The 15,396-nt window shown below is 42.6% G+C and overlaps 1 protein-coding gene across 1 annotated transcript; it reads left to right on the forward strand.

Annotated features, from left to right (window-relative positions):
* The first annotated feature begins 1,750 nt into the window (after window positions 1-1,750).
* LOC124271732 (FMRFamide receptor-like) lies at window positions 1,751-3,274 on the forward strand. The gene has a single exon (XM_046706894.1). It carries the CDS (start codon window positions 1,800-1,802, stop codon window positions 2,805-2,807), a length of 1,008 nt encoding a protein of 335 aa, XP_046562850.1. The 5' UTR covers window positions 1,751-1,799; the 3' UTR covers window positions 2,808-3,274.
* The last annotated feature ends 12,122 nt before the right edge of the window (window positions 3,275-15,396 follow it).

Consider the following 15,396-nt stretch of genomic DNA (forward strand, 5'->3'; position numbering starts at 1 on the left):
TATTGAGAAAAAGTAGCTATGAACAACTTCATAGAAGGTAACGGAAGGAAGAAGGCTGTTCATTGCACATGTAGCCAATGTAACGCAATCGGGTTTATCCGAGCAACATATCACAAAGAGTGCACTAGAAGAGCATGCGCGCTTGAACAAGCACATAATGAAACGCTGGCTTCAGGCAGCAACTGTGTGTTAGTCTATGTCATGTTGTCCCTTAACATCAGCACAAGTTTTGCAGTGATGTTAATAGAATTCGATCTTCTGAGACGATCACTACCTGACACGGAAAACCATGTCTTGTCGCGACCTCAGCATATTCGGGTAACCACTGCGTACAGCGTAGTGGAAGGTTCACTTAGTGCCTACATAAAGGATGGGGTGCTCTGGCGTCATACAACGGTGACTGACAGGATATATGTGGTTTAGGAAACTGGTACGTATAACACGTCAGTGTCCTAGTGTCGTTACCCTGTCCTAGTGTCGCTACCCTGTCCTAGTGTCGTTACCCTGTACTAGTGTCGTTACCCTGTACTAGTGTCGTTACCCTGTACATGTTTTTGGAAAACCACTAATTGACCACGGGTCTTATGCATGTACCAACACATATATATGTCGACAGGGGAACTAGCTCAGAATGGAGACGAACAATACGTTCAGACTTCGTCAGTTGACTATATAATACATGATAAACAAATACACGAGACAGTAATGAGCTGGGTTGCCGGCTCAGACATAAATGAGGTGAGAGGAGTTCCAGCTCAACTCTAGGGGATTTTCTACTACGAGCGGCATTATCCTGCTCGCGGTCGTCCCTACACAGACAGACGGAATACCGGACTGGTGACAGTATAGATGTCCTGTGCATAGAGCTCAGGTTACAAATCAGTTAAAGTTAAGCAACGTTGATCACGGAGAGTTCTTGGATGGGTGACCGTGTTTGGCAGCTTGACTCCTGAGAGATTCTAGGACATCAGTCCTGCCCCACAACGAAGCACGTGATACATGTGGTCTCACCTTAGGCAAGTGAGTTAGTTAAAATTACGTTGTTCACCCAGCAGAAAATGGGTACCCGGTCGGATAAGTCATGCGACTATTAACCTTCTGGCGGGTTATCCGGGGTAATAATGTGCTGCGCTTTGATTGTTAGCACTATGAGCATTCACCTAGTGGATGGAGTTTTGCACATTATAAATGCACTTATTATTATTATAGTTATAGACAGCCATGAATAAACGAAGAGTTAACAATGGACATGTAAAGAAACAATAGCACTTCCTTGGACCAGTTGATATGATGGCAGACGCGGCCAAGGGGGATGACCAATGAAGGCTATAAATGTCATATACAGTGATTAATGGAAGTGACAGAGTGGTCGGGTTGACTGACAAGTCAATGTACACCGCGGTAGTGATAAGGAATACGAATGCATATTAGCGTCATATAAATACTAGTAATTACAATTAAGTCCCACGTGGCTTGGCTACATAGTTTTTGGTCTTTTGAAATATTTGGACAATGGCTGTCCTGAATTAGCCGCTATCACACATGGCTAAAGTCTTTATGTCCGCAGAAGTACCTCGCCACCTTATTCACCCTGAATGAATTTTACATTGTTTCTATCAACAGGATGAAAGTAACTCAAACAGGCAACATATTCTGACGATATGAATACCCCGCCACAAGAAAAAGTACTGTATACCTCGCGACTGGATACCACCACCTGGGTACCCACATCGAACAATTCTTACAGCATTCTCGGAAATCGAGGTGCGGAATATTTCCATTTCTACACTTCAGGTGTAATGGGATCAGTATTCGTCGTTCTTGGTATTGTAGGTAACATTTTGTCTGTGTGCGTTTTGTGCAGCAAGCAGATGAGACGCGGTTCTGCGTCTGTGTGTCGACTCCTTGTGGGTCTGGGCGTCTATGATACCGTCTTCCTCTTCTCGCATGGTGTGGCAGGGAACCTACCCCACGTCCTCCATCACATGGGGATACAACTTGGCTCAGCTGGGGCAGTCATGTTCTCCATCTTCTACCCGCTGCTGCACATATCCCGCACCGGGTCAGTATACACAACAGTGATGGTCACAGTAGAGAGATGTGTGGCAGTTGTCAAACCTCTCAAGGCAGCAGTCGTCTTCACTCAGAAACGGACCAACCAAATTCTGGTGGCAATCTTAATGTTCAGCTTCATCTTCAATATTCCGCGCTGTATGGAGCATAGGCTAGACATAGAGTCTAGTGCAATCATTCTCTCAAAGTCAGTTTTCTACAGTACGACCTTCTACAGTACAATATATTTAGTATATTTTAATTTCATCTTCAACTTCGTCGTGCCATTTACACTCATAGCATTTTTTAACATCACCATGCTCAATACCATAAGGAAGTCTCCAAATTTTTTCCCAAACCGGATCAAAACAGAAGCTCACATCTTGGTGCGGACAAACCAGTCTCAGAAGAGCGATGCAGTCGGAACCGGAAACAGACTTTTTGCAATTGTTTCAGCGGTTACAATCGTTTTCTTTCTGTGTCATCTTGTTCCAGCTGTGGCCCTGGTGATGGAGCAGATGGAGCACGCCCAGAGACTGGGAGAATGTTCGTCAACTTGCTCCAAGATCTCGTCAGTGGGAGAAATGTTTATCATTGCCTGTTCAGCCGTCAACTTTCTATTGTACTGCTTCTTTGGACGAAAATTCAGATATACGTTTATGATGTTTTGTAAATCTGTTGGAAAACACCGATCTACAAGTGTAAAAGGTTCGTTCATAAGTTCCCTGAAGAGAACAGCTGATTCCAAGGTATGAAATGTAATGCATAAAACAATTTTCTCGCTACATACAGTTGGAGTGAATCAACATGAAAAGGATTCAGACACATCAAATACAAAGGAAATGAGAGATAATGTACACTTCGTAAGTTATAAACATACATATTGATATATGTATGTGTAATGTTGACAACACAAACAATAATTCGTGTGCGACAGAAATCAAACCAATAGCTAATGCAGGTGAATGAAGCGTGATATGAGTGTGCAGACTTCGATTACTCCCAAACTGAGTGAAGAGTGCGTTCTCCTACAGAAGAATGCAAGGCACACACTCAAACAAATTCATCAAAGATAACATGATGACGCATCGCAGAGGTTTACGGGCTCCTATACAGTTGTGTGAAGTGAAACGATACAACAGAAGAGTGTAGAGTGAAATTCTTCTACAGAGGTGTGTAAAGCAAAATACCCACACAGAGGTGTGTAGAGTGATACACTCAAAGAAGTGTAAAGTGATACACTAAAAAAGGCGTAGAGTGATAAACTCGTACAGAGTACAGTGTGACTTGCGTTTGTAGAAGTCTGAGGGTGACGTGTTTATGTAAAAGTCTCCAGGGAGACTGGCTTTTGTATGAAGGTGACGTGATCATGCCATGTCGCTTTATGAAAGTGTTGGGACACCTGGATTATCTGAAACAAACATTGGCGTTCCGGGAACAGTTGATTCTTTCCTAACAGGTTCAAATGGAGTTACGTCCTTTTGTCTCTTCACATTGATGTCAAAAGGTAATGAGGCCATGATAAAACAAAGTGAAGTCCTTGGTTCAATTCTGTTTAACAATATTGGATTTATTAGTGAATATTTTGATGTTTGGACACCCTTTCAGAGGGGGTGACCTCGGTCTCTAAAATTACATGCATCATCTTGCACAGCTCATCATATTCCTTATGTCTGCTGGCTTCCAGTGCATGGGTGTGTCATGACTGCTCTTGCATCGAAACAGATCACTGCGGAATAGAAATTCAAGAAAAGTACTTTTGTGGTGGTAAAACCGCAGTATGCTTTCTCAAATCTCTTTATTCCATTACTGAAGAGGCCACAGGCCTATAGTACAAAATATAAATGCTTTCTCATGTGATGTTTCTTGTGTGTCCCCGCCGTGATGTTGCTGGAATATTGCTAAAAGCGGCGTAAAACCAAACTCAGTCAGTCTTGTGTGTCGTTGAGGCTCCACAGGATGTACTTACAACAATATAAAAAACCAGATATTGGACATCGTTAACGGACGAGGAATGTTAAAACCGACAGGCCCTACCACGTTTCGTGAAGTTGAGTAACTCATTTCATAAGGAAACTGTTTTCGTGTTATATACAAAAATACCGTTGCATATATGAGTGTAGCCATAGTTAAAGAGGTAGAAATGTGGAATGACACAGATCAGCAGCGTTGCCCCGAGAACCAGCTATACAATGACGCAGTCGCAAGCTTCAGGGCTCTCATTCTTATAAAAATCAGACGTGTCCACCATGAAAGAAAACCTTTGGGAAAGCTACGCAATCCTTTTAAGGAATGTTCTGCTAGTACGAATGTTTGCCCTGAGTTACACGTACTGCTCTTAGATACGGAGGCAAGAGTTACAATTCGTAGAGCTTGTATGTCATTTGAATATTATCCAAAATATGATTTCATTGCATTTGTTAAAAGAAAACTCTTAAGACAGAGTTGACATTTTTGGGATGAGTAGATCTACATGTCTAACAGTCAACATCAAGAAACAAATGAGGAAAAGGAGACAGACAAGACAGCCAAGGCCCAGACAGCAAACGCCCTTTGTATAATTGACAAGAACAAACATAACGCATTACGTTTTATTACTTGGCTGAACAAGAACAAGAAATTTGGGATAAAAAATTTATTACCACTTATGGCAACCAGGTTATGCGTATCAGATTGCCAGATGTTGTCATGAAGAAACTGCACGCGTCAAATGCTACCAGACAGTGTGATGACAAGGCATCGAATACATGTAGTTGATACAGATGTCATTGTCGTGGTCATTGCTTTGGGAAACATGGAATGTGTATGACGAAGCAGTAGACAACAGAGGCTTTCAATTCACATTGCTCGTGTCCTAATCGAAGAGGGTTTGGAGAACATGATGCCAGTCATTGTGTAGTTACACACGTGTGGTTGAGAGACCTATGTGAGAAACTGTTATCATATATGTCAGATCGATTTCCATGTTTGTGATTGGCTACTCCATGGTGATGACGTTAAGTCAGATTATGACGGACTATTTTCCTGATTGAAAATAATCGAAAAGTTTTCGTACTTCAATCGAACGCAGAAATGTTTCTCGTGCCATTCGTAACTACTCGTGTCATTCCTGCAAGCCGGATGGCGTCTCGTACCCCTCTCGTGGCCATGTTTACGACTGGGCCCTGTCTAAGCGCAGATGAAAATAGTCTAGTGCTATTACAAAGGAAAGATAACTCTGAATTTCCTACCATGGCTCACAGAATATCCTACATCCCGTGGGCAAAACAGCAGTACAGTCATTCCCTTTGTAAATATGTTTCAGTAATAATAACAATAGTATACATGTATATGCCATTTTTCATTACCTGCATGAGATTATGTAAGACAGGTACATTGTTTACTTAAGTCTTTATGGAGACATTTGTTATTCCGATATGTATACTCTCCCAAAAAAGAAACGCATATAGGAATTTCAACTGTATTTTTATGTTTATTTTCAAACATCTTGTAGGCTTTATGAGTCAATGACATATAGCGAAATTGCACACTGGGAATGCAGACTTATCCGTCTTTGGCACCAACTCGAGGAAAGTCAGTTTGAGTGTCACATGGAGACGTGTGGTGGCGCTGAAGTCAATACCTCGTGTGACCACCGTGGGCATCCAGAACAGCACGGTATCGCCTCGGCATCGAACAAATAAGTCTCAGAATCTCGTGTTGCCCAATCACAGCCCACTCTGCCTGTAGTGCCTGTGCGGGTTGCTGAAGTGAGGGTTACGGCGTCGCACCCGTCTGTCCAGGGCATCCCACAGATGTTCGATCGGGTTTAAGTCCGGTGATCTTGAGGGCCAGGGGAGCACATTGATGTTGTGGTTCTGGAGGAAGTCTCTAGTGTGACGTGCTGTGTGGGGCCTGGCATTGTCCTGTTGAAACAACTCCTCTGGCGATCAGTGATTGGAAGGAGGTGTGGGCGTAGGATTTCGTCACAGTACCGTTGAGCTGTCAGGTTGCCCTGGATCATCACCAAATCACTTCTCCTACGGCAGGTGATCGCTCCCCACATCATAACACTGTCCCGTCCGAATCTGTCCACCTGGGGAACGCAAGCGTCGGCGAAACGTTCACGTCGACGTCTGTACACCCGCATTCTTCCATCGCGTCGTTCCAATAGAAATCGTGATTCATCACTGAACCAGATTCTACGCCAATTCGGTAGGTTCCAGCCCTGAACGTTGGTGCACCATTGAACTCGATGTCGACGATGTTGTTGTCGAAGCACAGGGCCAAAATAAGGTCTTCTGGCACCCAAACCAGCCTCTCTCAACCTGTTCCTGACGGTCTGTGCAGAAAGCCTCCTCAATCCGGGTATTTGTCGAGCGGTACTGGTCGCCGTAGCTGTTCGATGACGCAGGTGATGTACCCGGATGTAGCGATCCTGCGCCGCAGTGGTCGCTCGAGGTCGCCCACTACGAGGGGCATCTGCTACCGCATTCTGCCGGCGATATCTCCCAGAGCCGTGAAATGGTGCTTTGGTGAACATTCATGCGTCGGGCAACTGCACGTTGAGACTGGCCAGCTTCAAGCAAACCAATGGCGATATGGCGGTTGGCTTTCACTTAGACGTGGCATTTTGCGTTCGTCAACAATATTCCAAATACAGTGAATAATCGACAGACAGCGATCAACCTTTATACCCATCATTGAGACTATCTGATCCCCAACTTTCACGTGCATTGCATGTGAATTGTATATTCTGTGACACTACACGCCGAAATTGAAAATCATGCTGTTAAATACGGGTATTTTACGGATGGTGCGTTTTGTTGTGATGTTTCAAAACATAAACACCATAGGACTCATAAACAGAGCAAAACCTTTTGTAAAATGAATCACGTTTTAATTCATTGCTACATGAAATTGCTATTTTCATGATGCGTTTCTTTTTGGGGAGAGTATATATATGAAGACGTGCGTTTATCAGATGTTTATACCGACAGATATATGAAGGCATGTGTTCATCGGAAATGTTTTGCGTATACATATACTTTGTATAATTATTGTTACAGAGTGTCTACTTCTCCTTCTTCCACTACGGAATAAAAGATATTGACCTCACAACCCGTAGCCTGTGGTTAATTACGGAGCACCACTATTTCATGGCTGCAACACAGTTAAAATGGCAGTGTCAATTAATTCTTAAGATGTGATCTGTTCCAGACTTTCAGTGACATCTTCTTTGACCAAATCGTCTCAGTACGAGCACTAAAGGTATGTCAGTCAACCTTGCCAAACTTCCATTTACGAATGGGGATGTCAATTCAGGAGTGTTAGTTTGATTTGTTATCTAAACTGACTACCGCGCTGTTAATCGTGTATTGAACACTAGAAACTCACCAATGAGTGACGGACCAATCGCATTCCCAGTGAATGGTGAATGTAACTGGCTATTGCTACAATCATTAAAGACATTTCTTCTAGAACTCTCCCTTTATGATCTTGATAAAATGAACCCCATAATGGGTTGAGGCCATTAGACCTTCCATAACCAAAAACGATTTTGATGATTGGTTTATTTACTCAGCAGCAAAAAAACCGTCAGTATGAATTCAAAATTTGATAGGCACTGTAATCAAATCATTACAGAAATGGACATAATAAGCGGATCAAAAACATTTTTTGTGAACAATATCTTGACACATCAATGAATAACTCACAAGCACAATTCCAAGACATTACTTTTGCATTCCATTCAGACTGTTGACTTCAGTATCTAGTGTGACCACCACGAGCGGCAATAACTGCAGCACAGCGTCTATGCAGGCCATTGGCCATTGGCACCTTGAAGCACACTCTGAGAAAGGCCTGGCGCAATAAATCGGCCTTGGTATGACATTTTTCAGTCTCCTTTGAATTTCATCCCAAAGATGTTCAATTGGGTTTAAATCAGGACTAAGGTCTGGCCAGGTCTGCATAATGTTGACACCGTTCTGCTGTAGGAAGTCCCGGCAGTATGGGCCCGGGCTTTATCATGCTGGAAAATGTTCCGGTGACGTGCAAAATGTGGTATGACGTGGGGTCTGAGAGCTTGTTCGATGTAGCGCACCGCTGTGATGCCGCCTCCTCTCCCTGGACCAAGGTTCTGGAACACCACAGGACCCACTCTCTGGTTCAGGCCTATTCCACCCTATGCCATGATGCTTGCACCTCCCAATGAGTCTCTTTCCATAACACATTGGTCTGAGTAACGCTGGCCACGTCGTCGCCATATTTTCGTTCTGCCATCTGCAGTTGATACGCAGTACCGACTCTCATCTGTGAACAGAACAGTTCTCCATTGTTTGCATCACCAGTTTTGGTATTGTAGGGCAAACTGTAGACGTTTACGTCGATGACGAGGGGTGAGGATAGGTCAACGGTAAGTTCGCACAACATGGCAGTCTTGTCGTCTTGTGGTCACCCTTGGTCGGCCAGTAAGGGGGCAATCATTTGTGGTGTTGGTGGCCCGGAAACGTTGCTGCAGCCTGTAGATAGTCCGAACGTTGACCTGGAACTGATTGGCAACGGCTTGTGCAGTGTGGCCAGCTTCAAGTCTTCCTAGCGCCTGGTTCCTCTGAGCTGTCGTGAGTCGCGGCATCCTGCTGACGTTGTAATGTGAATGTTTCAACCAGGTTTGGGGGTGCATTTTATAGGGCTGGTCCTTGTGAACAGCACGTGCAGCATGAGTTGCATGAAAAACATGAGAACACCGTACCATCTCCGAGATTAGGTTGCGTTTTTGAGACCATTTCCTGGGTTCCATTCTGAGTTTGGGAAGAAATTGGAATGTCTTTGCTCAGGTAAAGTTGGAGATGTTGTCAAAAATATGCAATGAAGCCATTAAATGACTTTACAGTTATCCGTTTCTGCGAAGGAAAATTCCAAACTGACGTTTCTTTTGCTGCTTAGTATATGACCACTGAGATCTTATATTTGAAGGTAATATGAAGGGGGTATATTATGCTGACAGCAACTGCCTATAGGTTATTTCGTAGTAGGACAGCACTGTGTAGAATTCCCTGTTTAACAACAGAGGTTGTGCCATTAATTAGTGCTTTTGCTGTTTGCGGCCTAGGTATAGGAACGAAGTGTATTGCATTGACGAAAGTTCAGATGGTCATTTTCCTTTAAATGTGTTTCTACAGGATTGAATTCTTGTGATAGAGTTTAGCCATAATTGTGTTAGTGGTAATTTTTTCCTTTGGTGAATGGCTCCTGGAATGTGTGTTTTGTGGAGAGGGCAGTTTCATATCCCCAAACATTCCAAAGCTATTAAATGTAGACACCAGGAGCTCCTTTCACGATGCACTAAGGTGATCGTAAGTCACTAAGGTAACCTTAGTGCAATGTTAAAGAATGGGAGTTAAGATTAACCTTAGTAAAGGTTGCTTCGTAAAAGGAGCCCATGATCTCTACTTTGGTACACAATCAGCTTTAGTCGTTTTAGAATGATCCATGTGCGTGTTTTGTCTTTTTCACAGTTGGCATTGGTTGAGCTGCTTGTCAACAGGTTGTTTTCAGACGGTTGTATCGGTATTCGAATGGGAAATGTCTTTAGCAGTTTCCTTTTTGCCCTGGTGGAATCTGTCTGACAAACAGCGGTTTCAAACATAACAGATCTTTGAACAGAACTGGAAACAGTTCCTGTTACAGGCCGAAAAACAGCAGCAGAGGTAGAGGATGCAGCTCAGTTTACTTCACCAAGAACAAGTTTCTTGTCATCTTGAAACGAAATGTTCCGCTCGAGTTTCAGTTTTACAACTTTAGTTGCACGCTTCCACGTTGAGCATTCCTTTCAAGGTGAATGGTGGCTTCCAGAGCCGTTGACACAAGAAGTCACTTTATCACACGTGACACTGTCAACACAATTACCTACACATCTATGACAAGCAGCCTCCTTATTGCATGCCTTTGATTCATAGCAAACTTGTTAGCAAGTGTAGCATCTCAGCAGGTCTCATCTCCATCTTCGTGTTATAGTATCCAGGATTTTAGGAAAACTAAACGTGAAAAGATACGTATTAGTTTTGACATCTTCATTATGTATTCTTGAAGAAAAGCACTTTACGGATATCACTTCTTGACCTTACAGGTCATCTTCAATTTCATCCTCAGTATGGTGGACTGAAGTCCCAGAGATTCATCATAAGCTCAGTAGCATATTTAAGTATGGTGAGTCAACGATAAAAGAAATGTTTAGTCTGAGACATTATTACTGATCAAATTGTAAAAAAATCTATTTTCCAAACGTTTTTCTTTACTTATAAGCACCGGAATCAGTTTACTTTTATACAGCTGTCGTAATTCGAAATGATCTAACTGGATTAACCATCGAGCACGTGATTGTCTGTTTGTTTGGTGGCAGGAGTATTGCCATGTTGCGTGAGGCAGAACATGCTTCCATTTGTGGGCACATTTTGTCAATGGCGGGTGCTACCGGTAGGACAAGACATGCGTACACTCTTCGCCAACACCAACATCACTGAGTTTAAGTGATCCATAAAAATTAAACTCCATATCTTCATTTTATGGAGGAAATAGAGAATATCTATCTATCTATCTATCTATCTATCTATCTATCTCCCAATCTATCTATTTATCTATCTATCTAAGTGATCCATTCATATAAAACTCCATTTCCCCCTTTACACCAAGCCGGATTTGTTTCTGAGAATAGTCAGGACTGGGTATTCTTTTACTCCCACCCAGCACGGAGTGTCAACAAGGACGATATCGTGTGCCTGTGGGTTTTCAACAGGTCCCACCAAAGATACCAAGAGGGTATACTCAGGTAGAATCATCGATAAAATGTTCTACCAGATTTGCCCAATTCTTGGCATTATTGGTTGTAGGAAAATTATGTATTTAATTTGTTCCAAGTCGCAGAAATTCAATAAGCTGGTTTATCATGTCCTCCAAACTGAATCATATGTGTGCAAAATGATATAGAATGCATAGTGCTTGGCATGAACAGCTGGTTGATAGAACCAGGCTCATTCTACCAACTGTCCAGACGAGGCTCGATGTAGTGTATTGGGCAAAGGCAAATTATGGTACCCATGCATTATACCGGATACCTACCTGCCATATTTAATTAGGTCACGTGATGCGAGCGCGGAAAGGGGAAAAAATATAAAACTGAGATCAAAATAACCCTAACCCTAATCCTAACTCTAGCCCTAATCCTAATCCTAACCCTAACCCTAACCCTAACCCTGCTAGGTATCCAGAAAATTATTCCTGGCTCTGTGCCCTCCACAAGCAGACTCATTTCGTCCACAGACACAGGTGCGTAGCCCACGGCAAACAGGTTTCCAAATTTGGTCTCCTTTTACGACAAGTAGTGGGATGCCAAGGACGCATTCTACCCTGGTCTCCACGGGGGAAGAGCAATTATCCAGCACTCACCATGAAGAGGTTGTTCTTCATGAGTGCCGTATATACTGAGTGGAGTGTACTGTACAGACAAAGTGAAGTGTACTTTATTAGAAGGATTAAGGTGTACTGTGTAGATGGAGCGGAGGAAACTAGTGTCGTAAAGTGTACCGTATTGGCGGAGTAAACTGTATAAACACAAGAAACAAGCTTTTGTACTCTGAAGCGGTGAAAAGTCAATGCTACGATGACATGAACAGAACAACGAGAAACAGAATTACAACACAAGCGACGGTTCATTGTGAAGTAATCAGCATTCCAGATAGCCAACCAAGCGACGGCGAGAGCTCGTTAATTAGCCCGCAACAATCGAAACAGGAGATGTCACCTGACCAGAAAAACAATGACGTGAATAATGATACAACGTGAGAAATCTCAAGTGAAGACAAACATACAGGGACGGTTAATTTTAAAGAACGGTGGCGAAATGCTTTCTCGGGAGCTTCACACTTCCGACACAAAAGACTCCTGCTATCTTACGTAAATGCGGAACAGCCTTTTGACATTGTGAAAGATGCAATCAAGGACTATTCATCTGAAAGGGAAGTAACAATTAGTTACATGAAACTTTTAAGCATTGGGAAGGACGAAACCCAACTTTACGCTATCCGACTGAATGTCCCAACGCAATGTGCTAAAGTGGTACTATCTGTACGGTTTGCCACCCATTCCCTGCAATGCACATTAGCAGGCCAGAACGTTTCATCCGATAGTACCACTTTAGCACATTGCGTTGGGACATTCAGTCGGATAGCGTAAGTTGGGTTTCGTCCTTCCCAATGCTTAAAAAGTTTCATGTAACTAATTGTTACTTCCCTTCAGATGAATAGTCCTTGATTGCATCTTTCACAATGTCAAAAGGCTGTTCCGCATTTACGTAAGATAGCACGAGTCTTTTGTGTCGGAAGTGTGAAGCTCCCGAGAAAGCATTTCGCCACCGTTCTTTAAAAATTAACCGTCCCTGTATGTTTGTCTTCACTTGAGATTTCTCACGTTGTATCATTATTCACGTCATTGTTTTTCTGGTCAGGTGACATCTCCTGTTTCGATTGTTGCGGGCTAATTAACGAGCCTCGCCGTCGCTTGGTTGGCTATCTGGAATGTTGATTACTCACACAATGAACCGTCGCTTGTGTTGTAATTCTGTTTCTCGTTGTTCTGTTCATGTCATCGTAGCATTGACTTTTCACCGCTTCAGAGTACAAAGCTTGTTTCTTGTGTTTATACAGTTTACTCCGCCAATACGGTACACTTTACGACAATAGTTTCCTCCGCTCCATCTACACAGTACACCTTAATCCTTCTATAAAGTACACTTCACTTTGTCTGTACAGTACACTCCACTCAGTATATACGGCACTCATGAAGAACAACCTCTTCATGGTGAGTGCTGGATAATTGCTCTTCCCCCGTGGAGACCAGGGCAGAATGCGTCCTTGGCATCCCACTACTTGTCGTAAAAGGAGACCAAATTTGGAAACCTGTTTGCCGTGGGCTACGCACCTGTGTCTGTGGAGGAAATGAGTCTGCTTGTGGAGGGCACAGAGCCAGAAATAATTTTCTGGATACCTAGCAGGGTTAGGGTTAGGGTTAGGATTAGGATTAGGGTTAGGGTTATTTTCATCTCAGTTTTATATTTTTTCCCCTTTCCGCGCTCGCATCACGTGACCTAATTAAATATGGCAGGTAGGTATCCGGTATAATGCATGGGTACCATAATTTGCCTTTGCCCAATACACTACATCGAGCCTGGTTCTATCAACCAGCTGTTCATGCCAAGCACTATGCATTCTATATCATTTTGCACACATACGATTCAGTTTGGAGGACGTGGTAAACCAGCTTATTGAATTTCTGCGACTGGGAACAAATTAAATACATAATTTTCCTACAACCAATAATGCCAAGAATTGGGCAAACATTTTATCGATGATTCTACCTGAGTATACCCTCTTGGTATCTTTGGTGGGACCTGTTGAAAACCCACAGGCACACGATATCGTCCTTGTTGACACTCCGTGCTGGGTGGGAGCAAAAGAATACCCAGTCCTGACTATTCTCAGAAACAAATCCGGCTTGGTGTAAAGGGGGAAATGGAGTTTTATATGAATGGATCACTTAGATAGATAGATAAATAGATAGATTGGGAGATAGATGGATAGATAGATAGATAGATAGATAGATAGATATTCTCTATTTCCTCCATAAAATGAAGATATGGAGTTTAATGTTTATGGATCACTTAAACTCAGTGATGTTGGTGTTGGCGAAGAGTGTACGCATGTCTTGTCCTACCGGTAGCACCCGCCATTGACAAAATGTGCCCACAAATGGAAGCATGTTCTGCCTCACGCAACATGGCAATACTCCTGCCACCAAACAAACAGACAATCACGTGCTCGATGGTTAATCCAGTTAGATAATTTCGAATTACGACAGCTGTATAAAAGTAAACTGATTCCGGTGCTTATAAGTAAAGAAAAACGTTTGGAAAATAGATTTTTTTACAATGTGATCAGTAATAATGTCTCAGACTAAACATTTCTTTTATCGTTGACCCACCATACTTAAATATGCTACTGAGCTTATGATGAATCTCTGGGACTTCAGTCCACCATACTGAGGATGAAATTGAAGATGACCTGTAAGGTCAATAAGTGATATCCGTAAAGTGCTTTTCTTCAAGAATACATAATGAAGATGTCAAAACTAATACGTATCTTTTCACGTTTAGTTTTCCTAAAATCCTGGATACTATAACACGAAGATGGAGATGAGACCTGCTGAGATGCTACACTTGCTAACAAGTTTGCTATGAATCAAAGGCATGCAATAAGGAGGCTGCTTGTCATAGATGTGTAGGTAATTGTGTAGACAGTGTCACGTGTGATAAAGTGACTTCTTGTGTCAACGGCTCTGGAAGCCACCATTCATCTTGAAAGGAATGCTCAACGTGGAAGCGTGTAACTAAAGTTGTAAAACTGAAACTCGAGCGGAACATTTCGTTTCAAGATGACAAGAAACTTGTTCTTGGTGAAGTAAACTGAGCTGCATCCTCTACCTCTGCTCCTGTAACAGGAACTGTTTCCAGTTCTGTTCAAAGATCTGTTATGTTTGATACCGCTGTTTGTCAGACAGATTCCACCAGGGCAAAAAGGAAACTGCTAAAGACATTTCCCATTCGAATACCGATACAACCGTCTGAAAACAACCTGTTGACAAGCAGCTCAAACAATGCCAACTGTGAAAAAGACAAAACACGCACATGGATCATTCTAAAACGACTAAAGCTGATTGTGTACCAAAGTAGAGATCATGGGCTCCTTTTACGAAGCAACCTTTACTAAGGTTAATCTTAACTCCCATTCTTTAACATTGCACTAAGGTTACCTTAGTGACTTACGATCACCTTAGTGCATCGTGAAAGGAGCTCCTGGTGTCTACATTTAATAGCTTTGGTATGTTTGGGGATATGAAACTGCCCTCTCCACAAAACACACATTCCAGGAGCCATTCACCAAAGGAAAAAATTACCACTAACACAATTATGGCTAAACTCTATCACAAGAATTCAATCCTGTAGAAACACATTTAAAGGAAAATGACCATCTGAACTTTCGTCAATGCAATACACTTCGTTCCTATACCTAGGCCGCAAACAGCAAAAGCACTAATTAATGGCACAACCTCTGTTGTTAAACAGGGAATTCTACACAGTGCTGTCCTACTACGAAATAACCTATAGGCAGTTGCTGTCAGCATAATATACCCCCTTCATATTACCTTCAAATATAAGATCTCAGTGGTCATATACTAAGCAGCAAAAGAAACGTCAGTTTGGAATTTTCCTTCGCAGAAACGGATAACTGTAAAGTCATTTAATGGCTTCAT

The sequence above is a fragment of the Haliotis rubra genome, unplaced genomic scaffold (genome assembly GCF_003918875.1).
Source record: "Haliotis rubra isolate DU_JTF1 unplaced genomic scaffold, ASM391887v1 Scf163, whole genome shotgun sequence".
Classification (NCBI taxonomy): Eukaryota; Metazoa; Mollusca; class Gastropoda; order Lepetellida; family Haliotidae; genus Haliotis; species Haliotis rubra.

Bases quoted from the DNA above. Each gene is read 5' to 3' on its own strand.
- LOC124271732 (XM_046706894.1), top strand. From the start codon at position 1,800: ATGGGATCAGTATTCGTCGTTCTTGGTATTGTAGGTAACATTTTGTCT.